We start from the raw sequence: 26,488 nt of genomic DNA, 5'->3' as shown, positions 1-26,488 counted from the left end.
AGTGAATTTTGTATAATAGGGGACTTTTAACAGCCACTTCTACACAGTCTCGTCAACAGCTTACTTTGCCTCAACCGCTGGTGCTGCAATTTTGCAGGATCCCTGTGTGAAAAGAAGGCTTAGGCGATACATATGTCATTGTTTGTAAGTGCATAAAATGCCAAGTAAGAACATAAAAACAACACAGGAGCCAGAATAATCAGAACTAGTTTATGATTTCAAAGTGCTGAACAGAAAATCCAGTGAACCAAAGAGAAAGAAAAAAATTGAACAGGAAACTCAAACCAAAGAGGGACATTTAAAAAAAAACCAGCAACTTTTTCTCTCTTTTTTTTGTTTAGCTTCTTTTTGAAAACAATGCACAAGTCGTACCACAATATTTGAAAAAAGCTAAAAACACTTCAAAATATTAGTTTTTGTATATTTATATATTTATATATCTATAGAATTTGCTTTTTTTCCTTCTTTTTCTTTTTTTTTTAAAATATCACCGCTGCCGTGAGTGTGTGAGGGTTTTTTAAATTTTTTTTTTGAGGGAGCGGGGGTGGTTGACACATGAGGCAAGCCGGTTTTCGACAGCTTTAAAACACACCATGCAGAAGATGCTGGCTTCTCTAAGCGTTCATACGCACACACGCACACACACGCACGCACACACACACACACACACGCACACACACACACACAGGCAAAGACAGCATCCAAACACCGTCCTGCACACACTCACGCCGCCACAAATAGAAAAAGACTGCGGAATGTTTGGCCCGTGGGTCTATCTTGTCGAGCACCCTGCTCTCCGGGTGTGTGTCGGTGCCTGTAGCCCTTTGCAGGGTGTAAGTGCTTCACAAGCCCATTTCTGTCTCCTATCATTTCAATATGCGTCATAAAAAACACCAAAAGAAAACAAGCCATTCAAGTCTGAGTGAGCAGTCATCAATCGTTAGTGCACGAGTTTCTCCTCTGACGCCATCTTTCTTTTTCGCGAGACTGACAATATGGGACACGTCTTCAAATAATTTAGAGTTTGAAATGAAGCCATTCCTTACGCGTCACGTCCTTTACGGGATGAGAAAGCAGTCAAAAATTGCACTTGGAATCAAACAACGCGCTTTCTGTGTTATTGAAATATTGTTTTCACACGTGGACGCTCACATGTGTGCAATGCGGAGCTCCTATCATGCCACTGGATAAGCAGGCCAGTATACATGGAAACAGGACCCCCAGACAGCAAAAAGTCCTTCCATCCTCCCCCACATGTGGAAATCAGAAGTGGCAAAGCATTTTTTTGTGTCTTTTCAGGTGGTTGTCCTGTTGGCATCACATAGCAAAGTGAGTTTATCATTGTGTGTGTGTGTTTTTTTTAACGTTCCTCTCCATCCTTCAGCCATCAGTAAGGCAGAGTGTCCAGGAACCTGTCAATCAAAGGCGGAGGTGGCACCAGGTCCTCCAGCTTCAGGTAGAAGATCCGCTGAAGGCCCTGAGTCCTCTGGGAGCGCAGCTCTGCCCTTAAACCCAGAATACGACTCAGAGCGGGCACCGACTTGGACGACGATGACGATGGGGAGGGGCCGCAGCCCAGGTGGTCTCTGAGACAACAAATCACTTTATTCTGAAGCTCCTCCACCCGCTTGGAATCCTTCAGGCCAGGGACTTGCTCTGTGCAGGAGGAGTAAGAATAATCCATCAGTAAATTCAGCGAGAAACACACACATTCATCCGAATTAACAGCAATTTATGGGAATTAACATGATTTTTTTTTGCACATACGCAGAAGTATAGTTGGAAAAATAGCCATCTTGCAGCAAAAACAAACCTCATCACATTGTTTGCAAAATCATGCACACGACTGGTGCCCCACGACTTATAATAATGATGGTGATAATAATGGAAAGTCTGTGAATGTTTGTACAATGTTGATTTAATTCCCATTGTCTTCAAATTAGCATCAGATCTCCACCTCTGTCTTTAAGACACTTTTTTCCTCTGGCTGACTGTGTCACCAGGTCACCGGTGTGTGTGTGTGTGTGTGTGTGACAGGAAGAAAAGCTCAGACTCACTTGTTATTTCTATACCTCAATATAAGTAGACTTTTCAAACTTTCTCCTCGGGAAACATAGATGCCGTGTGTCTTATAATCAGGTGAATAAGGTATACATTACAGTTCTCATTAATTCCCATGCAAATTGCCCAAGTCAATTCCTTATCTTAACTTCCTATGGACATATTCATTGCTTTGGCTGTTTTTCTCCTAAGGAAATTAATGCACATTAATATATTTACACATATGGCCCACATTTCCAGTCAATTCCCAAGGAAACTGGTTAACTTTATATTTTCCAAAATCCCTCAGCTAAACTTTTCATGGAAAATGTTGGAATTTCACACCGTTTTTCTCTTTTTAAATTTTTTTTTAATGACAAAACTAAATATTATGTAATAATGCAGTTTGGGAAAAATACCCCAAATTTCAAGTCATTTCTCATGAATTCCAATGGAAAGTGTCCAAGTCAGTATTTCACCTATTCCTCATCTGTACTTCCCATAGACATTTTTCCTGTTAATGATAAAACAAAATGTTTAAAAAGAAAAATAATAAGTTTTTATACAATATACATTGTATAAACTACAACAAATTTCTAGTTTCTAGTTTCTGTCATTCATGTCCAACTTCATATTTTTCAACTAAACAGCCCATGGAAAAATGATAGAAATTGCTGTTAAGTTGCCTTTTTTTTATTATGACAAAACAGAATCTATTTTAATATAAATGTACATTATATTGGATGTATAAAAGACCAAAAAATGGTCAGTTGATTAATCGCCGACAGTAAGTCAGACCCATTCCCAGTGCGGGTTGAACTCCACTAGGGCTGCCCTTTGTCACCGATTCTGTTCATTACTTTTATGGACCGAATTTCTAGACACAGCCAGGGCGTTGACGGGTTCCGGTTTGGTGGCTGCAGGATTGAGTCTCTGCTTTTTCAAGATGATGTGGTCGTGCTGGCTTTATAAGCCATTTGTGACTTTCAACTCCCACTGGATCGGTTCGCAATCGAGCTCTCAATTTACCGGCCGATCTACGTTCCTACCCTCACCTGTGGTCATGACCTTTGGGTAATGACCGAAAGGACAAGGTTGCGGGTACAAGCAGCCAAAATTAGTTTTATCCGTAGGGTGGCTTGGCTCTCCCTTACAGATAAGGTGAGAAGCACTGTCATCTGGTGTTCAGGTGTTCAAATCACGTCTGACCGGTAGGAGGCCTCTGGGAAGACCCAGGACACGTTGGAGAGACTATGTCTCTCAACTGGCCTGGGAACACCTTGGGATCCGCCGGGAGGAGCTGAACGAAGTGGCCGGGGATAGGGAAGCCTGGGCTTCCCTGCTTAGGGTGCTGCCCCAGCAACCCGACCTCAGAAAAGCGGTAGAAGATGGATGGATGGATGGATGGATGGATGGCCCCAACTTGTCCAGCTGAGTATATATACAATCCCTAATGCCAAAAGATTCTGTAAATTTAGGGCACATTTTCCGCCCCTTTGGCAGTAGTCATCAAGGCAACTGGTTAAATTTGCTACACCTTCTCCTATTGAATTGCACCTCATTAGCCTGTATGGCTTAAGTTCTTAACAGGCTTTAACCTGTCTCACTCACTACTGATCAATACACAGCCTAACCTAATAAGCCCCCTGCACACAATAGATACATAGAAACACACACACACGGACACACAAATGCGTATTGCAATTGAAGGCATAGACAAAGACAAAAGTGCTCAACAATTAGCTGATTATTCGGCCCTGTGAACCGCCAAATGAGATTAGAAGCACACGCCACATACACACAAACACACTGCTGCCCATAGCAACTCCAGCGGCACCCGAACGGGACTTAATGTGACACTAAGTCATTCTGCAGAGCACAGGGTGTAGACCAACAACACACTCACACACACACAGACACACACACACACACAGACACACTGGCCCTGCAGGGAGACCGTGGCTGGGACCACTTTGAGATATCTATTATGTGAAGTGCATTTATTGTTTGTTTATGTGGCTCTTTTGTTTGTCCGCTCGCACCAGCCCTCTTTTCAACGCGCCTTTCAGACCTCTTACTTACAAACTCACCCCGGTAGCGAGGGGGAATCGATGGCCGCCTTTCTACGTGGGCCACTCTGAAGTGGTCGATGGCCCGGTTGCTCCGGCGGTGCGCTTGTGTGTGCTAGCGAGGTGGCACTGAGACACCAGCGCAGCGCCGTGGTGGGCTGGTCGATGAGGCGCAGAGTTAAGTGCTCCCCCAGAGAGAGGGGCTTGTGTTGGGGGCTTTAGAGAGAGGAAACGAAGGCGGTAGCGGCGGTAAAGAAATTCGGCAACGACGGGGGGAAGCTTTCACGTTTATGTACAGACTTTGATATGATATTCGTACGGATGTCATGTTTTACCCTGAAAATTACTAGGGTGCATTACTTTTTAGAATGTTTCATTATCAGTACAGTTATACTAATGACATGGTCATATTATGCATAATCCATAAACTAAACCATTACTGATTGGCTGAGAGGAATACTGAAATATAGTTCTTTTTTACTTCAATGACCACATAAGGTCCAATAAAAAACTAAATTACCTAACAAAGTATTGTTTTCTGACCAAGGGCGCGAGGTAAAATTTCAGGGGGTGTAGACTTTTCTCTCAACAAATACAACCTTGTTCTGTAAAAACTTTTTTTTTCCTCTAGAAAAAAATGTTTATTTAAAAAAATAATCGTTTTTTTTCTGAAAAAAAAATAAATAAAATACAGCTATCCTCTTAAAAAAATGTGATCTAAAAAAAACTTTCTATGAAAAAAACGTAACTTTTTTCTTTAAAAAAACAAACCTTTTTCGCGAATAAAATGCAATGTTTTTTTGAATAATTGTTGAAAAATAATGATTCATGTTCTATTTTTTCTTGACGACGTACATTTTTTTGATGAAAGAGTAAGATTTTTTTCAAAAAGTACATTTTTTTTCTTGAAAAATATAAAAAAAAAATTCTTGACAAAGTAATTTTTTCTTGAAAAAGTAATATTTTTAAAAAAGTGAAAAAAGATTTTCTTCTTGAAAACGTAAATGGTACGATTTTTTTTCTTGAAAAAGTAAGGTTTTCTTTCTTGAAAATGTATGACTTCTTTCTTGACAAATGTAAAAAATATATATATATAATGTATATATTTCTTTAAATTTACTTATCAACTTTATTAACAGGGTATATTAATTTTTTTGCCCTTTGAGTATTTGAGCGTTTTTGGCGTTTTAGTTTTTTTAGGGGTGCAGGTTGGGGAAGGTGGTTTTGTTTGTGGGCAACTTCCACTACACTTTTGAATAGATGGATTTTATTATGATTTTTTATGATGATCTTTCTAATAATATTATGTTTGTAATAAGCAAAACTATAAAATCTCACCTAATTTGAACCAAATCAACATCAAAAGTATCAACGTCCCGCTAGTCACTCAGTACAGCACAGACCTCCACTAAGGAAGAACTGTTAACAAAATAGGTACTTCTGGTTCATAGATGATGGTTGGTGCCATTTTCATTCACCATTTTCATCACCAAACAAAATGGATGACTTCTTTTCGTATCTGTTCTGATATTTACTGTGCTACTGTCAACACGACCGCTGTGCATTTAACGGCGTCCATCTCCCTGAACATGACGCTGTGTGAAATCTTACACTTGTTCTTCTGTTTAAGCGCTTTCATTATCTATTTTCACTCATTGATTTTGCAGGTGACTTCCTGTTTCCTCATGGTCCATTCTGGCCGTGCGTTCTCTGCTGCATGTTCCACACATCCCCAATGATTAAAGGGGCAGGTGTGAAGCAGGTGCAGCAGGTGCTGCTGGGTATCGGGTTCTTGTTAGCGGTAGCAGAAATGTGCTAGAACACGCGTATGTATGTATGTCTTTGAGAGGACGCATGCACCTGATCACTGTCGCATTCAATCAGCCACACACGCACACACACACACATGCACACACACACACACACACACACACACGTGAGGCTACTATAGTCCAAATGATCATGTTTACCTGTAAGCAGGACTAGCGCGGCCAGGCAGGCGAAGGCAGAGGCGTCCAGGTTTAGGCTCTGGAGATGGTTGGAAAAGTCTCGAATGGAGTCCAGCCACTCTCCAAACCCACGAAGGCACTGGAACCTGTGCAGCACCAAACCGTTACAGAACACGAGTTTATCCTCCGACAGCATCGACCTGCAAACAGAGAGAAAAACGCTGAGTTCAGGGCTCCCTTTTCATAAACACTTGGCAGCATATGCATTCACACACAATTTGGACACACATCAAACACCAAATAATTGCATTTTAAAACATCTTCTGGGAAACATACTGTAAGTGATGAACGACTGGGAAAAAGAGGCAGATAGCCTAAACGGGTATGACTTTCAAGTGCTTTGGCTTGGGCCGCTGCGTGCGATGGAAATATGTCTTAATGAGAAAATGAAAAGGCTCCCATCAGTTACTCACGACACAGAACCGAGCAGTAGAGAGGGAGAGAGAGCGAGGACTATAAAGTGTTCTTTATGAGTGCCTGGCTAAACAGCATGCCTCCTTCTTATTAAGAGCCTGAAATAAATAGATGCTTAAATAAAGGGAAGACAGATGGAGGACGCAGGTTACTGTAGATCAGAGACAAACAAGGGTGAAGAGGAAGACTCTATCTCGCATAATATCTCCCTTAATTCGTGCTTTATAGCAGGGGTCACCAACGTGGTGCCCGCGGGCACCAGGTAGCCCCCCACGACCACATGAGGTGCCCGCAAGCCTGCTTTTCATTCAGGTTTTCAGTTAATAATGAAAGAACAGTAGAAAGAAATGCATTCTGAAATACAAAATGTGAGTTGTGGACACCAGCATTTTGTTTATGTTCTGGTAAAACAAGCATATTCGCTTTGTTTGGGTTTAGAATAAGCTCTGAAAATAAATGTTACAAAAATGAGTAGCTCTTGGCCATTTTCATTTTGTAAAAGTAGCTCTCACAAGGAAAAACCTTGGTGACCCCTGCTTTATAGCATGTACGCCTCTAAATGGGACAATTTTGCTGTTGACTTTCTGTTGTGATTGAACTTATGGACGTGATACCCGGTCCTCATGTACGCCCACTACTTCACGGAGCACTGCTGTCTAAAAAAAAAAATAACAACAAAAAACAACAGGCTTTGCATCACATCTATAAAAAAAAAGCCTCTGCTAACCGGTCAGTTACAGACGTGGGATCTGCAATTTTGATCAGCTTTCCTTCAGTTTTATTTCAGTTTTTACTTCAGCAAATAGGCTAACCTAGCATGATGTTGCTGTGAAAATGTGAGTACAATGCTAGCTCACGTAGCTATGCTAGGGTTGCTAACGTTTGTCTCCACTCCTTCATGTTGCCTTGCTGTGTCTGATATATAGTGAAACCTGTTTTATGTCAACTCCCTCGGACTGGCTGACTGACGTCGTCATAAGCGGTTGTCAACATAAGTGTTTGGACGACACACGTGAAACTAGATGCTGGCAAAAATGAAAATAGATGTTGACATAAACGGATTGATTTTTCATAGAAATGACCCCATTGGGTCTAGCAAAGTATGCTGACAAAAGTCGACGAAAATACTTCTTTAACTTCCTGTTCTGGACATTACTTCCTGCCGTGGCCATGTTCTCATCAATGTAACATTACTGACACCTAGTGACCAGTGTGGAATCCTACATCTGACTAGGTCTTTAAATGCATCTTCTGAATGCCTTATATTTGTATTTGAGATCATTTAGCCATTTTTATGCTTGAAAATTTAGGGGAAAAAAAGTATGTAACATTTGCTTAAACATGCATATTTTTGTCAGCGACTCTAAATTGGCCATCGGTAGGAATGTGAGTGTGAATGGTTGGTTGTTTATATGTGCCCTGCGATTGGCTGGTGACCAGTCTAGGGTGAAGTCAGCTGGGATAGGCTCCAGCATACCCCCGAAAATGGATGGATGGATGCATATTTTTTGGACAAATAACAGGTCACATTCAACCATGAAACAACAATGATTTATTATTTAATATATTTTTTGAAATTCAAAGTGCAAAGTGTTGATAACTGGATAACTGCATATGTAAAAAGTGGATTAGATGCACAGTAGTGCTTTTTGGAGCCACACACTGTGCCAGAGACAGGCGTGGCCAAACAGGTCATTAGCATTAAAGCTACAGACACACAAAACAGTGTGTGTAAAAGCACTTTTAAAAAACTGGCTAAATTCCGGCATCAAGGCTAGATTTCGTCCAAAACAGTAATGACTGTTGTTGAAAAGTAGTATGCTATTGGAGCTTTAAATGAAATGCATTAATGTAAGGAAACGGCAATAAAAACCTGCAATGTGTAATGCTGCATATTAAAGCACATTCCAAACAATGCGCAGATGTGACGCACAGGCACCCAAGCAGCCGTCCACAATCACATTATATATACAGCTGGATTTCTGCCACGCATTCCGCTCCCCCCTGACGACGGCGTCGTCACGGTAACCCACCCATAACCACTGAAAGTGTTTGGTGAAGGGGGTGCTTACAGCAACGGTGGGCCCAGGAGAGCGGAGTAAATTTACTCTTACACACAGTGTGCACACACATTCTGACGAACATACAAGCATACGCTCGCATAAGAAGGGGCGGGGGGCAGTCTGCGAGGCATCTGAGTTCAACACGGGGTCAACGCCTGCAGGGTCGCATCAGCGATGAAATGGGTCTGCGTGGCGTGTTCAGTGTGTTGTGTGAGTCCTGTGTTTCGGGGTGACTCACAGGCCCAGCCTGAGCTTCTCATGCTGGAGCTGTGATGCCACCACCCGTCTTCTACCCACCCTGCACCTGGCCCTATTAGCCGGGGCGGAGGAGAACAAAGTTGTACATCATCAGCGTGTTTGGGTGAGTAAGTGTGTCTGACTGTGTTGTTTTTTTTGGCCCTAGACGACAGCCGGGGACAAAAGGATGAGCTTGTAGGCCGAGGCCCGCTCCTCTCCATAAATTTAAGCAGCCGCATGCCTTGCTGGAGGTGCGCGGTAACCCAGGGCAATGCTGAGGCGAAGACGGCTCGGGGGGAGTTCGACTGGCACCACAAGACACACACACACACACTGTGCTGGACACATGCGCTGCGTGATGATTTTATCTTGGATTGAGCATGAATTTCCTGCCATAACGTCTCAGCTGACTTGTTTTTTGTTTTTTTTAGAGGGAATTGATCTTGTCCATTCTCACACACACACACACACACACACACACTCACATAAATTGAGCCCTCTTGTGCGTCACACATCAGACAAGCGGAACTCTGTGGGTGTAGTTGCTGTCATAGCCACCGACTCCATTCATAATTCTCTTCATATGGCCAATTACTCAGCTCCTACCGAGGAGATACACCAACACGGCGGCACACTTACACGCAGTACTGTACATTACAGTAGAGCATTTAAGTGTCCCTGCTGCCCTCCGACACATAAAAGAAGGTTAAGGGCACCAACTGCAGCAGAGTTGTATGACTTGTCATTGCCAACCAGAGAGGAAAATGACATGAAAAATGCAGCAAATGCAAGAAAAAGACACTTTGCTTTCAAGTTCTGTGCCAGGGGTTTTCAAAGTATGGCACTCCTTATAGAACATAATACTCCCCGATGCCTTGCTGCCTAAACGGGCTGCCATATTACACAGTATATATTAATCAAAGGCCAATATTGTTAATCTGTTTGACACATTTTTTTTTGTATTCATTATCATTAATTCATATTTGCTGAAAAGTTTCACTATGTGGCAACCAGCTGAATATGCAATGCTGCCTAAACAGGCTGCCACAGTATCGTAATCAGAAGTTGACACAGTATGTGTGTCAGTGGTGTCAATCTGTTTACTTGATGGATTTTTTTATTATTGATTCATATTTATTATAAAGTTTCACTATGTGGCAACAATCAGCCCAATATGCCTTGCTGCCTAAACGGGCTGCCGTAGTACACAGTACGTGTGTCCGTGGTGTGAATCTGTTTACTTGATGGATTTTAAAAAAATGCTTATTTATCATTTATTCATATTTATTTTAAAGATTCACTACAGTATGATGTAGCGATCTCGTAAAATTACAGCTGTTTTTGTCCATTTCTGATGTTGATGTTTTTCTTTTTTTTTTTTTCTCCTTTAATCCTTTCTTTTTTAACGTATTTCAACGTTCTTGTAAATTTTCATCTCGTAATATTTTGTCTTTATTCCCATACTATTCTAACTTCCCGGCTCCTAATTTTCCCAAAATTACTTTTTCATTTAGTTTATTTGTTTCTCATAATATTACAACTTATTTTTTTTCTTTTCCCAACTTTATACTACTAAAATGACGTTATTTTTTCCTCATAATATTACAACGTTATTCTCGTCAAATTACGACCTTTTCTCATTAGACTACAACCTTTTCCCAAAATATTTTTCCCCCAGTACTTTATTCTTGTATAATTACTGCTGATTTTTCCATTACATTTTTTTGTTGTTGTTAAATTCTATTTTTAGAATGTAAAAATAAGACCACAAATGGCTCCGGGCCGCTGTTTGGACACCTTTTGTGTAGACCATAAGGTCTAGCGATTAGGATTCCTGGTTTCACGCAGGCAGCTTGCGTTCAGTTCCCGGTATGGGAATATGATTTTTCAGGGAAGCAGTGGCCATGTGTTCATGACTTTGTCAAATATCAAATTAAATGTGTCCAGAAAAATAACAGAATTGTGTCAAAAGGCACTCAGCTATGTGGTCTAGTGGTTAGGATTCTTGGTTTTCACCCAGGCGGCCCAGGTTCAACTTCCGGTATGGGAAAACATTGACAGTGTTTTTGGGATTGAGTCAAGAGGTTCCCATTTGGAAAACTTGGTATGGTTGCTTGGGAGGTGCCAGTCTGATTCTGTTGAGGTTCTCTTTAGCAAGGTATCAAAACACCCCAAATAGCCACAGCACTGTTAGCATTTTCCATTAATCAATACCTGCCTTGCTCAAAGGCAGCTCTTCAGAGATCAAGAGAATGAAAAGGGCTCTTTGATGACAGCACTGTTGCAGCAAAACTCCAGTTATGTTGAAATATAATGATACCACATATACAAATATAGGTTAAAACAATGTCTACAGCGCTGACTTCCATTCAGCCTTTTTGACCTTTTTGGAAAGGGGAGTCCAAACATTTGCCAGCAAGGGCCACAAATAGAAAAACTGAAGGATGCGGGGGCGACTTTGATACATTGCCTACATTAAAGATGCTAAAACCAATCTAATGCAGTGCCAATAGATGCAAAGCTTTCCCAAATGAACATCTAAATGTAGCTTTGTGTTGTAGGTGAAAAAACAAATGAGTCATTTCTAATAATATACCGTATCTTATTAATAATGAATTTGCCGAGGGCCAAAATATAACGAGCTGCGGGCCCCGGGCCATACTTTGGACATGACTATGTATTGTCCTGTGCATGACACAAAAGTACTCATATCATGCACACATGAGCCTTTGAAATTTGACTCTTAAAAGAGTAGCGGAGTGACGCAAGAGATACTGTCCAGGCGCTTGTTGCAATAATCAAGTTATGAACATTACCATTTTATTACATCCCATGACACTTGCACCACTACATCATTGAGTAGAGCCATTGTTAGTGTAGTGGTTCATACAGCTAGCATGGGATCGATTTACACTCAATACACTAGTTGGGGGGGGGGGAGTTTCTTCAGGAATGAAAGTCTAATTAAAGTGTAACTTTATATGTCAATCAGCATCTTCCTCACCTATGAGCCAATCGCAAGACAAACAGCTCCAGGAAGGCGGAATCTATGAGCAGGTTCTGATCATCCCGCAGGAGCTCGGAAAACCCCGGCAGCCGGTCGGCCCAGCACCGCGTGGTCTCCATCGAAATGGTTAGGAGCCGGTAGAAAAGGTGGATGTGCTCTGCATCCGAGGAGGAAGAGGGGGGGTCAGCAGCACTGAACTGTGGGACAAAGAGAGAAGACGGGACGGAGAAGTCAGAATTTGCATGGAGCTTCTGATTGAAGACATATTTGTAACCACGGAGGGCTACCTGGCTGTAGTCAAGGTCATGGGGCGTGCAGTGGGAATAAGCCCTGAGCAGAGCGGAGACCAGGCTGAGGGGCGGTGAGGGAGGCGCCGCCTCTGTCTGCAGGGGGCTCTTTGGTTTGGAGGGCAAACGGCCACGACGCCCCTTCAAGCTATCGGTGCGCACCACTGTGGAGAGATAATGTGGGCGTGAATAATGAAGTGTGTCCATACAACGTGCATAAAAAAGCTGTATCGTTAAATTAAGATAAATTAGTTATCAGTATTTTCCAGTGGTGCAAATGAGAGTGAAGCATTGTGTACATCATTCCCACACGATGATGTGGTGGGCAGCCACCAGGTGGCACTGGAGTTGTGACTTGCTAATGGGAAAGACAGGTGTGTGTGTGTGTGTGTGTGTGTTTGTACTGTGTCCTAGGGGGAATTATGTGTGCTATCAAAGGAGTGAGGACCATATGTCTAGATGCCATCTTGGTTTCTTCTTGTTAAAATTCCTTGTGGGGTTCTACATGGTCTTTTGAAGTAACTATTTATTCTTCAGAGAGGTTAGCCTTGTCTCAAAGCAACACAGTCGTATTCTTTATCATTAATTAGAATTCATACTTATTTGCAAAGTTTCACTATGTGGAAATAATCAGCCGAATATGCCTTGCTGCCTAAACGGGCTGCTATAGTACAGTCATCCAAAGTTGACATAGTATGTGGGTCAGTAGTGTTAAATTGTTAATGTGAGGGTTTTTTTTTTGTCATGAATTACTCTTAATTCATAGCTATTAAAAAAAGTTTCACGATGTGGCAACAAGCAGCCGAATATGCATTGCTCCCTAAATGGGCTGCCATTGTGCAATAACCAAGTTGACACAGTACATGTGTCAGTGGTGTGAATCTGTTAACTTGATGTACTTTTTTTTTATTACTAATGATTATTAATTTATAATTCTTTTGAAAGTTTCACTATGTGGCAACAACCAACCGCATATGCCAAGCTGCCTGAACGGGCTGCCATAGTAGAGTAATCAAAAGTTGACACCGTATGTTTGTCAGTGGTGTGAATCGGTTTACATGATAGGTTTATATGTATGTTACATGTTATTTTAAAATTATTATTAATAATCATTGTTTTGCATTCTTTATAAAGTTTCACGAAGTGACAAAAAACAGCCGAATATGCCTTGCTGCCTAAACGGGCTGCCATTGCACAATAGTTAAAAGTTGACACATTATGTCTGTCAGTGGGCTGAATCTGTTTACTTGATGTATTTTCTTTTTATTACTAATGAGCATTCTTTTCTAAATTATTTCTAATGTTTCACTATGTGGCAACAACCAACTGCATATGCCTTGCTGCCTCAACGGGCTGCCATCGTGCAGCAATCAAAAGTTGACACAGTGTGTGTGTTAGTAATTATTTTTAAATTACTAATAACTACTAAAATGACATTTTGTAAGTCATTAATTCATATTTATTTATAAAGTTTCAATATGTGGTAAAAAGCGTATGCCTTGCTGCCTAAATGGGCTGCCATTGTATAGTAATTGAAAGTTGACACAGTTTGTGTGGTTGTGGTGTTAATTTGCTTACTTGATGTACCGCACGAACTTAAACCAGGTTTTTATAAGCGTGGGACAGTGAGCCTTTTGTCAAGGAATATTTTGAGATTGGGACCTCGTCTACTCGCCGAAAAGCAGATTTTCTGGAGCACATTTTGTGGGGTTGTCTGCTCAACCCAGACTCTGTTTAATCTCTCCTCATATGAGCTAAAAAATGAGTTATTTTTGCAAAACATAACTGAAGTCAGCTAAGTAGATTTGAAAACAATGTTTTTCTTTACATTTCTCAAGCTGCCCGCCTCAGACTTTTGAATGAACTTGGGTTGCTTCACCAAGACAGAGTGCGCTCTTATAGGCTATCACCCCTGCTTTATTATTACGTAATATTTCCCTCACCGAAAATAAGTACATCATTGCACCTTTAAAGGGATAGTTCGGAATTTTTGACATGAAGTTGTATGATATCCCCATCAGCAGTGTAGTACATCAACAGTGACTTGGTCCCGCGAGTCCAGTTCTGGTCGGCTTTCCGTGACGAGGAACATAGTTCCTCTTAGTTGCCGGGGTCACTTAAGTAAAGAGTTTGGCTTCTCAAAACAATATGCGTTCAAAAGAGTAATACATTTGTGTCATAAAAATGCCTCCTTGAAAAAATCTGACCTCACAAATCACTCTGCGTTATATTTGTCTCCCGTCATGTCCCTGCGCACTGTCACCTCTCCATTCTTGTGTATGTGATGAAGACCCTCACATCTTCTTCCGCTGTGGAACACACATGTAAACAAGATGGCCAGGGCGCTCCATCTCTGAAGAAGATGCAAGCGTCTTCATCACATACACAAGAATGGAGACAAATACAACGCAGAGTGATCTGTGAGGTCTGATTTACTATGGAACTATGTTCCTCGTCACGGAAAGTCGACCAGAACTGGACTCACGAGACGAAGTGCGGGGGTAAGTCACTGTTGATACACTACACTGCTGATGGGGATGTCATACAACTTCATGTCAAGAAGTCAAAAAATGATCCCTTTAAGGCTACAGTGGCTTGTCACTCAGTTGCACCCTAGACAGTTGACTTTGTGTCTTTTTTGCTCCTGTCAAGATGGCAAACACTTATCCTGGAGTCCCAGTGGGGAGTAAAGACTTGCCATTGGGGTTTTACCCATCAAATAATCTCTGCTTCTTCCCATTCATTTTCGGACATGTTCGATTGTGCAAGTATAAAAGTGTGATATTATATAGAAATAAACTGAAGCATTACCATTACCCTCAAAGATTCTACTGTTGTACTCTTGACTTTGCAGCATACATGTTGGGAAAGGTACATTGGATTCCAGTAATGAGGCATTGGTTAAGACAGTTGGATTATGGGGATCCTACCTTCCTTGACCATGCCCACACTCAGACACTTCTGGAAGCGGCAGTACTGGCAGCGGTTGCGTCTCCTCTTGTCCACAGGACAGTTCTTACTGGCCAGGCACACATACTTGGCGTTCTTCTGCACGGTGCGCTGGAGAGAAATAAAAAAAAGAGCAAACAGACATTCCAATAATCAGCCTCCAAACACAATCAAGCATTTATTTCATTCAATTTCAGCTTTCCCTGGCAAAGAATGAAAGCAGAACCTCGCAGGTCACTTTTTAATTACGCGCTGAAAGGCGGCACTGACATCAGTATAATTAGATAAAATTAATTTCCCAACAAGCGTCGCCTGCAGGGGGGACGATTTTATTAGCGCGGGGGCTCGACAATGGTCGCCGTGCACGTGGCGTGCTGAGGAGGCTCCCGCGAGACAGGCAGAAAGGAAGGAAGGAGCTGCCTGATCAGATTGTTTGTGAAGCTCGCGGGTCAGCTCGTGGCACCTCGGGGGCCTCGCGGGTCGTGCCGCTCTCAATGGGCCCCGCGGGAGCTGTTTTCTCCTTGGCTGGCTCGCGCGATTATTACTGACCTTATTAAAATGAAATCAGAAACGGGCTGCGTGGTGAATGTGTGCGCTCCTCACGTATATAGACCACAACAACAACAAAAATGGTAATCATTGTCTTTTCATGGGCATTTTAAGTTGTGCTTTAGAAATAAAAAGGTTTCATATAAACAATACTAGTAGAAGGGGTCAGAAGTCGCTGCCTAATGAACACCGGTATCTCCTCTCCCTTTTGAAATCCACGAGAAAAAACTTTTGGCAATTTTGGAGATTCTCTTCTGTACAGAACGACATAGAATTAGCAAATTACAGGATGATTTTTGTCAGAGTCACTGAAAGCTACCCAAGGAAAAAAGGAAACTAAATAGGGGGTGTCGAAGGACACTGTCCAATAAAAACAAGTATCTCCACATTTTGTGAGTGTTTTCCTTTTAATGCAAAAAAACAAGTAAGAAAAACTGTTTTTTGTTGGAGAATAAACAAGTCACACATCAAATTTTCCAAAAGTTACCAAAAGCCTTTTAAGAAGATAAGAAAAACATCACAAGTTGTGGAGATACGTGCTTGTCATTGGTGGCAAAATGATTAAAAATGAGCAAATCACAGAGCAGTTGTGTCACTGATAAGTGTTCTTTTGTTGCTTTTCGGAAAATTTGGAGATACTTGTTTTGCAAATGGACAACGTAAACTGAACAAATCGCAGGCCGATTTTGCAAAATGTGGAGATACGTGCTTTTCATTGTGTAGCAAAACGATTTAAAATGACAAGATCACAAGCTGATTATTGTAGGAGTCACTTGTTTTGTTGTTTTCAATTAAAAAAAAAAAAATCCCCAAATGTGAACATACATGTTTTTCAATGGACGACGGCCTTCCCTGAAAGTCTGTTTTTTTGTTGGATAAAAAGTAAAACTGCACGCAATATGTAGGTATGGGTTTTTCATTTCCTTATATAAAATCAACAAACCAAGTGTTATGAGAGTCGCTAAAGTGAGAGGAAGTCACTTGCTGTTTTTTTGGATCAAACAAACAAACAACAAAAGGATCAAATCTGGACATACGTGTCACTGAATGACAAAAATGAACACATCACAGGCCAGTTGCTGTGGGAATCACTGAGAATTATGGCTTTGTTGTTTTTTTCCGCTAAAACGGCAACAATCGCAAAATGTGGAGGTACGTGTTTGTCATTGGATAACACAAAATAAACAAACCACAGGCTAGTTGCTGAGAGAGTCACAGAGAAGTACTGCTTTGTTATTTTATGGCAAAAATGGAATAAAACCCCAAAATCTGGAGATACCAGCTTTTCACTGGTATCACTGTTCGATTGTTGTGAGTCACTGAAAGCCAAAATCTGGTCTTTCACTTGAGATGCAAAACAAAGAGTGACAATCTATCCTATAGTTTTGAAGGGATTTGTGCCGTCCACCTGTGTATGTGTGTTTGTTTGGACGACTTTGCTTTCTGAAACAGCATGCAGAGCGTCTGCCGTCTTCGCAAAGGTGACCTGGGTGACCTCCAATATATGAAATGTGCAGTTGGACACACAGCTCAAATGATGTTAATGTAAGCCTATGTAGTTCAGTGCAAGTTACCTTAGCCTTAGCCAGACAACAAAGTGTCTGCGTACAGGTGACAAAAAGGGGTAGTTTGGACTTTATCTGGTTCTTGTCCTCTCATGGACAAGAATGTAGAGATCTATGTCAGTGCTACAAACTCGTACTCTATATTATAGCATCACAAAGCAAGCGCCAGAAAGTGAAACAAGCAGCGGTGCCTGTGTGTGGAGGAGACTTCCTTTCAGAAAAACAAGAAAAGCGACAGCAAATGTTACAGATTAGGTAAATACAGTTATTAGCACACATGCTGGGGGTACCGTGGGAGCAGCACGCAGAGGCAGATTCTTGACATGTAACATGTGCTAATAGACACGGTTTAAATTAAAAGCCTTTAGGGACTTTTCTCCCACCCCCCTTCTCATCCTCTGCTTCTTAATCAGGGGCAATCTGAGCTCTCTGTCAAGTACAAGATGGGAGATACAGTATATGCATGCAGATGTAATGTTTATGTTTTACCATTTGATTGACAACACATGAATGTTTAGGGATTTTAAGTAAAAAAAAAATCACGTGAATATTCGCCTTTTTAATGTATTTGTATGTAAAAATGAATGAAAACCTCTAAATGCGCAACAGAATTCCACCCAAAATCCACATATTTAAGACCTGCAATTAATTCACACTGAAAATGTTTTTTTTTAATCGCACTAATGAACTAACAACAATTTAACATGCTAATACCTCTTCTGGCATAATTGAATATAATCAGGAAACAATGTTTTTTGGGGGGGTTGGGATAATAAAAGCATTATGATAATGGGGTGTGCCTGATGATATGAAAAAGAGCAGGGCGGTGCTTAAAAATGTTCTAGCTGATGATGTGATTCCTGGAACTGAAATGATGTGCGTGCTAAATGATGTTGTTTCTAACAAGTGTACATGCACAAATTGTCTTATGTGGCCTCTGCAATAAGAGTGGAAAGGAAGCAGGAGAAAAGAGAGCCCGCGGCCTGACCAGCAACCAGACGATGCTTCCATTAATGGCTAAATGAAAACATTGTTTATCTAATTGAAAAGAAGGATAATTCATTCCTACCAACCAGAGGCATTATTCAGTTACATCTGTGTTTGCTGCGACGCTTAATTTCGACCCCCCCCCCCCAAAAAAGAATAAAAGAATAAATTAAATAAATATATCAAAATAAAACTATATTATATTTAAATTAATTAGCATTATAGTAAATGTATTAATCATACAGCAATACGGCATTGTTGTGTCTGCATCTGCATCTTACTAAGACTTGTTAATATTTTGCTGTTGAGTGCTTCCTGCAGTTAAAGAGTAAAAGTAAGTCTGACTAAAAGCTGTCTTCTGTTGAGAGGAGCCGTGTGTGTGTGTGTGTGTGTGGTCACATGGTATGTGGGATATGTGTTATACTGAATCTAGAAAATGACTCATATCGTGCATAAGTGTAAATTTCACTGATTCAAAACACTGAAAGGCAAAAGAGGATACTTTTTCTTAAATGCTCGTAGTATATTTTATTTGGAGAGGCTGAGCGTGAAAGTTTGGAGGGATTTTTGTCTCGGTTGTCTTAGAGAGAGCATGTGTTCTCACATAAATCACACACACACAAAAACCATGCACGCACTTTGGACATTTGGTTGCCGGGAGAGACGACCCCTGTGGGTGTTGTGTGCTTTCATAATGACTCCTCAGATAATTTAGAGTGGGGTGCAAGGTTTCGGCGAGGGTGGGTGACGTCCAAATTGCTTTAAATGAAGTACAGGTTGTAGCTTGTTTGTCAAAAAGTGTTGCTATTTTGAGGTGGACTGTGGATCTGCTTGTGTTTTACCTTGAAGAAGCCTTTGCAGCCTTCACATGTGCGTACACCGTAGTGCTGGCAGGCGGCGTTGTCCCCACACACCGCACAGGTGCCCTCTCCTTGAGGCCCACGGGGTGGAGGCGAGGGCAGGCTGTCCCCAAGTAAGGGCCCACAGGGGCCGAGAGCAAGGGAGCGGAATGCGAGGCTGGTGCCACCGGCCCCGCGGTGCAGTTGGTACATGGGCTGCTGATCCAGGGGCGGGCCATGAGCATGGGAGACTGAAGATGACGAGGAGGAAGAGGAGGAAGAAGTGCGCACCAGGCCCCCTGAGAGACCCTCGTAGCCTCCTGTGCTGCCCCCGCTGTGGGGTGGCGAGTGTTGGTAGAAGTGTGGAAAGCGGGGGGATTTGAGGGAGCTTGTGTCCAGGTTGGAGCCCATGGAGTGGGGATGCGATGGAGGGGCAAGGGAGTGCTCCTCCCACAGGAAGGAGGTGCCAGGCTGTGGTGGCAAGGAGGGAGTGGTAGGAGTAGAAGGGGGAGACTGCTTAAAGTACATGGCGGAGGAGGATAGCGCCTCCAGTTGGGGCGCAGTAGGGTAGCTGTCCTCCTCCTTTTTGATGGCGGGCCTGTGCGAGGGCATCTGGTAGAGGCAGGATGACTTGGGCTCGTATCCTCCCTCCACAAAGACGTTGAAGCTGGGCAGGGAGGTGGTGGCAGCCGCGGCAGAGATCTCGCCCCCACCCAGGTCCAGCTTGGTGTAGTCGGAGGTCATGAGGTCAGAGCTGTAGCTGTCCCCCTGGTAACCAAAAGACTGGCCGGAATAGGCGGAGCCTGGGGGGGCGGGCCCATACTGAGCCTGCACGCAGGGCATGTCTGGCGAGGAAGCAGAGCACACGTGGGTGGTTAGAGCGGCGTGTAGCCCCAAATCATTAATGGGATTGTACGACGTTAGTACAGCAACAGTCATTAGTGGCTGAGGAGAATGGATGACACGCTAGTTCATCAGTTATTTACACTGCAGCACAGGAGCAACGCTAATGTGACTATGAGCTGTGGACGCACATGCACAGCAGATATACGCTACTCTTATAAGGATGCGTTCACACTTGTGGTTCAGTACTCAGGTAGGGTCCAGGAAGGTTTGCTGAGTATTCACATTGGTATTTTTGTCATGGGACCAAAGGCTGCCTAGTTAAGAACATATACAGTCAAACCTCGCTTTTTGTATGATTTGGTTTTCATTGCACTGGAGCCTATTAGCCTATACAATTTTGAGTCGCCAATTAACCTAACATGCATATGTTCTCCATAGCTGAACGATGGATAATTATTCTCGACAGGGAAAGAAAAGAATAGGAAATGTGTAAGAATAGACGCACTGCTTGTGCAGTGCTAAAAGAAAAGGCAAAAGAAGAAAAAACAAAATAAAATAAATGAGTGAATTAATAGTAGACACTTTGTATAGAGCATACATTGTATTGTATTGTATGAATGCAGAATATAGATTAAGCAACAACCTATTCATGATCATTTCAATATATTCATGAATAAATAATGAAATATATTGTTTGATATATTTCTGTTGAAATGAGTAATCATTTATTGTTGAGTGTTGTCATGTAAAGATTGTTTGATAAGCAATTCTTTGTACTGAAGTGTTGCTGTTGAGGATTTTATTCCATCAGTTTTTTTTGTGTGTGTCGTGCCTTATATTTCCCGTCTTCATTTGACAAAAAGCTTATAAAATATACTTTTTAAGGGCACAGTTGCCACACACACACACACACACACACACACACACACACACACGCGCACAAATGGAGAGAGCAGAGACAGACACCACTTTTAACACATTTTGTCATTTCTGCATGCTTCTTGCTGTCATTTTAATACCAGTCCGTGTCTTTTAGTTCGTGCAACACCAGCGTTTACTTGCACGCCATGGTCTCGGACCACTTCGGATGATCGCTTTCGCGCTTGACCAATCGCACCGCACCATAGTTGGTTTCAACCGAACCAAACATGACAAGTGTGAACGCACCCTAAGAATGCACAACTCAGTTGGAACAGACAATTGTTTGATAGAACAAATCTTTGCATTCTAGGGGGTGGGGTTGGGGTGGGCGGTGGTGGTGGTGGTGGTGCACCGCCCTCAAGCACACACTGCTGATTCTTCACCTAAAGTTAGTCAAGTTAAAGAAACCCTGCAACTTTGTGTCCTCTGTGTGCGTGGGTTAGTCAGATGGCAAAGCAGATTACATTAAATAATAATGGAACCCCATGGTGCTGCTGGATGTGCACACACACACACACACACACACACACACACACACACACACATGCAAGAAAGCATAGTTCTGCAGCAGACACCAATCTTTGTCTTGATTTAATCCGGACGCTGTCATTCTCTTATCAAATTTCTTTTACGTCATACGCTCGTGTGTATGTGTGTGCGTGTGTATGAGCGTGAACAGTCAACACACCACCACAGACGCCTGCATGCACGCACGTAATCGCCCCCGCTTGCCGGCGCGTCATGTTTGCCCAGTCAAATAGGGGACGTATCAGCCGTGCTGTGGGTAAAGCACTCACGAGCACCACCATCCACTTAAACGCCACGGACCTAAGGTTTTAAAGGCCATTTAAAGGTCGTTTATTAAAAGACACAAAAGCATCAGACTCAGAAAGCAGTGATGCCCGACATCAGCGGAAGTGAGCGGAGTGGCACGTTCATTTGTGTCCCAATTAGATATTATTCCTGGAAGGCAGCAAGTGTTTTTTTTGGCCTGTGGGGGCCTTGTAAAACACAAGCATGACTCACACGCACTGTGAATAAAGCACAACACAACAGGGAACTGTATCCACATAAATTCACTAACTTTATATTGATATTTACAATGTTGAATACTATGTTTGCCTGGAGCAGTGCTTCAGTCCCGTAACCCTTCAGACATCTCACCTGAAGCCATGTACCCCCTACTCATGCCGGACACACCATGAGGCGTTCAAGCGCACTGCTTAACTCTGGGCGTAACCAATGTAGTCACAATGTTTTCTTCATTTTTATTCACATAACCCCCATGACTATTTGGGAACCTAGAGTCTAGAGGGCAAAGGTCAAGTAAAAGCTGTCCTGCAAGGCCTTTTCAGGAAGACACGGTACAACCTCTAAAGTCAACGCATCTAGTCGAATTTAAAACTGTGGCTGTAGGCAACCCCCAGATGTTTTATTTTATTAACTCCACATGATGACAGTAGCTGCATTTGAAGTATCAGCAGTGCTTTAAAATGTTGGTCGGTCAACTCAGTGTTACGCTTGTCATACAACATTGGTTCTGTTGCTGTTGCGCGCTAAACTTGTTCATAAATGACCATGTGGTCAAAGAGAGCTACATTTTGCCTTGCACTTTCTCATGCACTACAAATCATTATCATCATTATTATTATTATTTCCAGTTGTCGCCTGCTTACGATTAACACCTTAGTTAACACCTAAGTCACGTAAAACATAAGAAATCATGCATGACTTTTGCAAACCTCACTCGGTATCCATACTAAAGTTTCCCAAACTGAGGCTCGGGAGCCAAAATGGGTCACGGGGTCAGTCTTAACCGACTCGCTTATTGTCAAAGTAAAAATGCGGTCGGCTGTGTTTCAAACATATTTTATTGACAAAGAGTCTTTGGATTTTTAGGTTAATATTTCCACAATACCTGATGTAACTCGGCAAGTGTGCTTTTTCCTGAGCTTTTTAAAAATACTTTTATTTAAATGCAGCCACTAAGTCGAGGATAAAAGAGGGGAAAAGGCGAGAACATACTGAGATGGGACTGCTTATACCAACAAACGGCAAAGGGGTACGCTCGTCTCTGTCCTGGCTGCTCAGTACAATATGGCGACGTCGACAATCACGCCCAGGGCAGGACGACATCATCAGAGCCGTGCGTGACCATTAAAAATATTTACTGTTAACAGGGTTTGAAATGAAAGGGGGTTGACTTCTTTTTACACTTGTTTGACAGCTTAACAATGTTAAAAACTCTCCCCACATGAAAAAGAAAGTGAATAAATGATCAGTAGTTACTGCGATATGGAGAAGTGGTAGGGTTAAAAAGCTTTGGTTCTTCCTACTCCTTTTCGGACATGTTGAACTGCGCATTTGGAAAAGTGTGATGTATTCACCTAACTTTAGTTTACCCTGACCATTACCGTTATTTATTATGGGGAAAATGTTCTCTTCATAGAAAGTATTTTAAATGTTTACCACAACAATTCACATATAAGAGACATCTTAATGGCAAAATACGAAGCGACATGCATGCAACATTGCAGCCTTTTTGGTGCGCAGGGTGTTGTTTTCTATGGTAAACACAAGTACGAGGAAAAAGAGAGATGCCACAGTAGCGAAGGATTGTGCCAGCGGCGAGAGCCTCAGGTGGATTGTGCGTACAAGTGTTGCACCTGTCACATCGCTTTATGCTCTTGTGGTTGAAAAAAAAAAAAAGACACGACAGCTTACTTTTTAACTGATCGTGATGCTTTGTCTGCCCGTCAGGTGCTTAAGTATGTACATGTGTGTGTCTGTGTGTATGCAAATACACACATTACTGCTGGTCTGTGTGGTGTTAAGGTTGTAAACATCAACCCGCGTATGCTCATTCTGCCAAAAACATACACCAGCATCACGGGGAGAACCAGTAAATCCACTTCATTCTGGTTTGGGCTTCAATTTGGTGGCTTCACGCAGTAACACACGCTTACACCCATGCACTCAACACCGCTATAAGTGTTCTTATGTCACCGAAGCAAATGTGAAGAAAAACCTTTGACACTCCAACACCACCCTCAGATTTTTGGTTGTTTTGAACTTGCATGCAAACGTGTCTGTGTGTGTGTGTGTGTGTGTGTGTGTGCGTGTGTGTGCAAGCAAGAGGACAGACAACCCAAGCAGACACACAAGTTGTGCAGCAGTGTGATAGCAATAGCGAGGTGAATGGAGACAGTCTCTAACCTCGAGGTGTGCATTTCAACTGGACAAACTGCAGCTGTTCCAATAACTGAGCGCGCTTGTTCATTGTCACAATGCCATAGATCTAACAAATAAATAAAAACATGGAGGTTGCATACATCAATACAACACAATTAAACACGATATTTTTTTGGTATAGGGGGAGGAGGGCTGTTTGCATTGAATTGCGAGATTTAACAAAATAAACAAAAATGAAAACACACACACGTGCAAAGCAGACACTGATAGTAAAACATTTGACATGACATAAATTATAAAGCATGCATAATGGGTGGAAGAAATAAAATTATTATGCGTGCATGTAAGTCAAATATAGCTGTCCTCACTTGCCACACTTATGCAAACACAAAGGAGACAAGTGCAACTAATCTTTTGCTCTAAAAGAAATACAGATAAGGTGGGAGGCGAGAATAAATCAAAAAGTTGGGTTACCTGGTGTGAGAGCTTCGCGCTGAATGGTGCTGGGTGTCCGGGCTTGAGAGGTGGCGTGGCTCCTGCCGGGACGGGGCTCCTGAAGCGGGCAGGGCTCGGCGGAGGAAGGGTCCAATCGCCGGGACTCGGAGCTCGGCGGGGCGCACTTTTCCGAACCTGTGTCTGGAGGAGATTTTAAACATGAGAGAGCGTCAGAACCAGTTGTTAACACGCGTTTCTCATAATTATGTTCCCTAACTTTACAACTGACACTTCATTAACACGCACTTTAAAAGGTTTTCGAATGACAGGCCTGCATGGGTACAACTTTAAAACCACAAACACTTGCAAACACTCAAGGAAGCATAAAGACTCACATTTAACACAAAAATCTGACTATCAATATGTGTGATTCCAGTTTTTAAAAAAAGTTCCATCTCACTTTGTTTTACAGTCATATTGGATCTTGTATTTGCACAATAGACACCCACTTTAACCTAAAACGCAAAGCAATACAAACCCAGACAAGTGAGCACTTTTATAAACGCAGCAGAGTGTGTCAAAGCCTGCAGGTCATCGCTTCTGATCACCACCGTGGTCTTCTTCTGCTGTGGCTTCATCCAGACTGACAGCATGCAGTCTTTTTTTTTTAAGTTGTCGGATTTTTTTTTTCATGCACTCACGTATGCATGTATGCATGCATGTATGCACGCGGCAGAGCAGCCAGCAGAAGAAACTCCGGTACGCCGTGCGCCTCCAGCTGCCTCTCACTGCAGCCGGACGCGCAATGCGCGGTGGATTTTAAGGTTTTAGAGCGCCCCCTTTCTGTCACACGCACACATTTAGACGCCCTCTCGCCAAACATTCTGAGATAACAAGATTTTGGACACCTACAACGTGTGCCCAATGATTTTATGACCTTAATTTAAACATTAGAACTACAGTGAGAACACTTTTGGGGAGATTAGTGCACACTTTGAGCTTCCAAACACCTTGGGAGTCATTTGTAGCCTAATAATCCGAGTTTGGGACCCAGCCCTTAGATCAAGGGTGTTCCATGCTCCATTTTTATTGGTCCCCAGGGAGTAATTTATTAATAAGGTTACACATGAAACATCCCGAATAAGAGAGAAAAAGTTGCAATGCTGACACGATCGTGATCTGTACTGGATTGGTTTTAGGGTGTTTCAGGGAAAATAAAGTAAATAACAGTGAATAATATCAAAGTGGCATTGCACCAGGCATACTGTAATGTATCAGCCATTAGTTTTTTTGTTGGTTTCATTTGCAGAAAAAAGGGATTCTTGAACGCCTCCTAACTACAAAACTCCTAGCTCCTAACTACAAAACAAAACTTTTTGTCACATAATTGCACTTTACTCATTACATGTTGTAATAAACAAGTACACTCCTCAAGTACGGGGGGTCTGCGCGTACCGGTAACCAGGAGAGCTGCAAAGAAAGTGCAAAACACGCACCCGGGAGCAACCGGTAAAGTCCTCCCCGCCCTTCCAGCACCAATAAAGCCGGACAGCAGCGTCTTTCCAGCAAACAGACACACGAAAAAGGTGGAGAAAAGTGGCGTAAACCCACCCACAGGTGTGCTTTACAGCCAAAGAAAGTACAAGTAGAGAATTTAAAAGGACACGTGTCATTTAGATTTAAAAAGTCAGTGAATGGGACCTGTGAGTGATACTGGTGTATTTTAAAGCAACATTAAATTTCTCTGGTATAAATCTACACCATTCTTAACGGATGATATCAAAATATAAATGCGGCATATCATTTCCATGACAACCACAGTGCAAGATTATACTGAGCTTGTCACGGAGGCGAGCTTTCAGGAAAAAAGAGCGCGTGGATGAGAAGTTGAGTGTTTGAAAGTGTGATACGCATCATTCATTGACAATTGACTTACTGCTTTGCTGTGGCGGTTCCGTCTTTACTTGCGATGAGAAGCCCGCATCAAGTATCCGTTTCCCATCCGCAATAATCACCAAGAAATGTTGAAATAATAATAAAAAAGAAATACTGTAAAAGCGAGACAGAAAAAAGTTTCCT

The 26,488-nt window shown here is 42.3% G+C and overlaps 1 protein-coding gene across 3 annotated transcripts; it reads right to left on the bottom strand.

Moving 5' to 3' along the window:
• On the bottom strand, positions 1-26,488 carry nr4a3 (nuclear receptor subfamily 4, group A, member 3). Of its 3 annotated transcripts, XM_054782918.1 has the most exons (9): positions 24,948-25,250; positions 24,449-24,610; positions 23,999-24,080; positions 19,019-19,860; positions 15,057-15,186; positions 12,127-12,290; positions 11,837-12,036; positions 6,080-6,258; positions 2-1,656 (listed from the first exon to the last, which is right to left on the bottom strand). In XM_054782918.1, the coding sequence occupies exons 3-9, from the start codon at positions 24,060-24,062 to the stop codon at positions 1,388-1,390; spliced, it is 1,848 nt and encodes a 615-aa protein (XP_054638893.1). In that variant the 5' UTR covers positions 24,063-24,080; positions 24,449-24,610; positions 24,948-25,250; the 3' UTR covers positions 2-1,387. The 3 variants fall into 3 exon arrangements, with proteins under 3 accessions (XP_054638892.1, XP_054638893.1, XP_054638894.1); XM_054782917.1 differs by lacking the exon at positions 23,999-24,080 and having other exon boundaries at positions 1-1,656; positions 24,948-25,252; XM_054782919.1 differs by lacking the exons at positions 23,999-24,080; positions 24,948-25,250 and adding an exon at positions 26,346-26,488 and having other exon boundaries at positions 4-1,656.

Source organism: Dunckerocampus dactyliophorus, chromosome 7 (assembly GCF_027744805.1).
Source record: "Dunckerocampus dactyliophorus isolate RoL2022-P2 chromosome 7, RoL_Ddac_1.1, whole genome shotgun sequence".
NCBI lineage: Eukaryota > Metazoa > Chordata > Actinopteri > Syngnathiformes > Syngnathidae > Dunckerocampus > Dunckerocampus dactyliophorus.
This window is presented reverse-complemented; position numbering and strand designations above follow the sequence as displayed.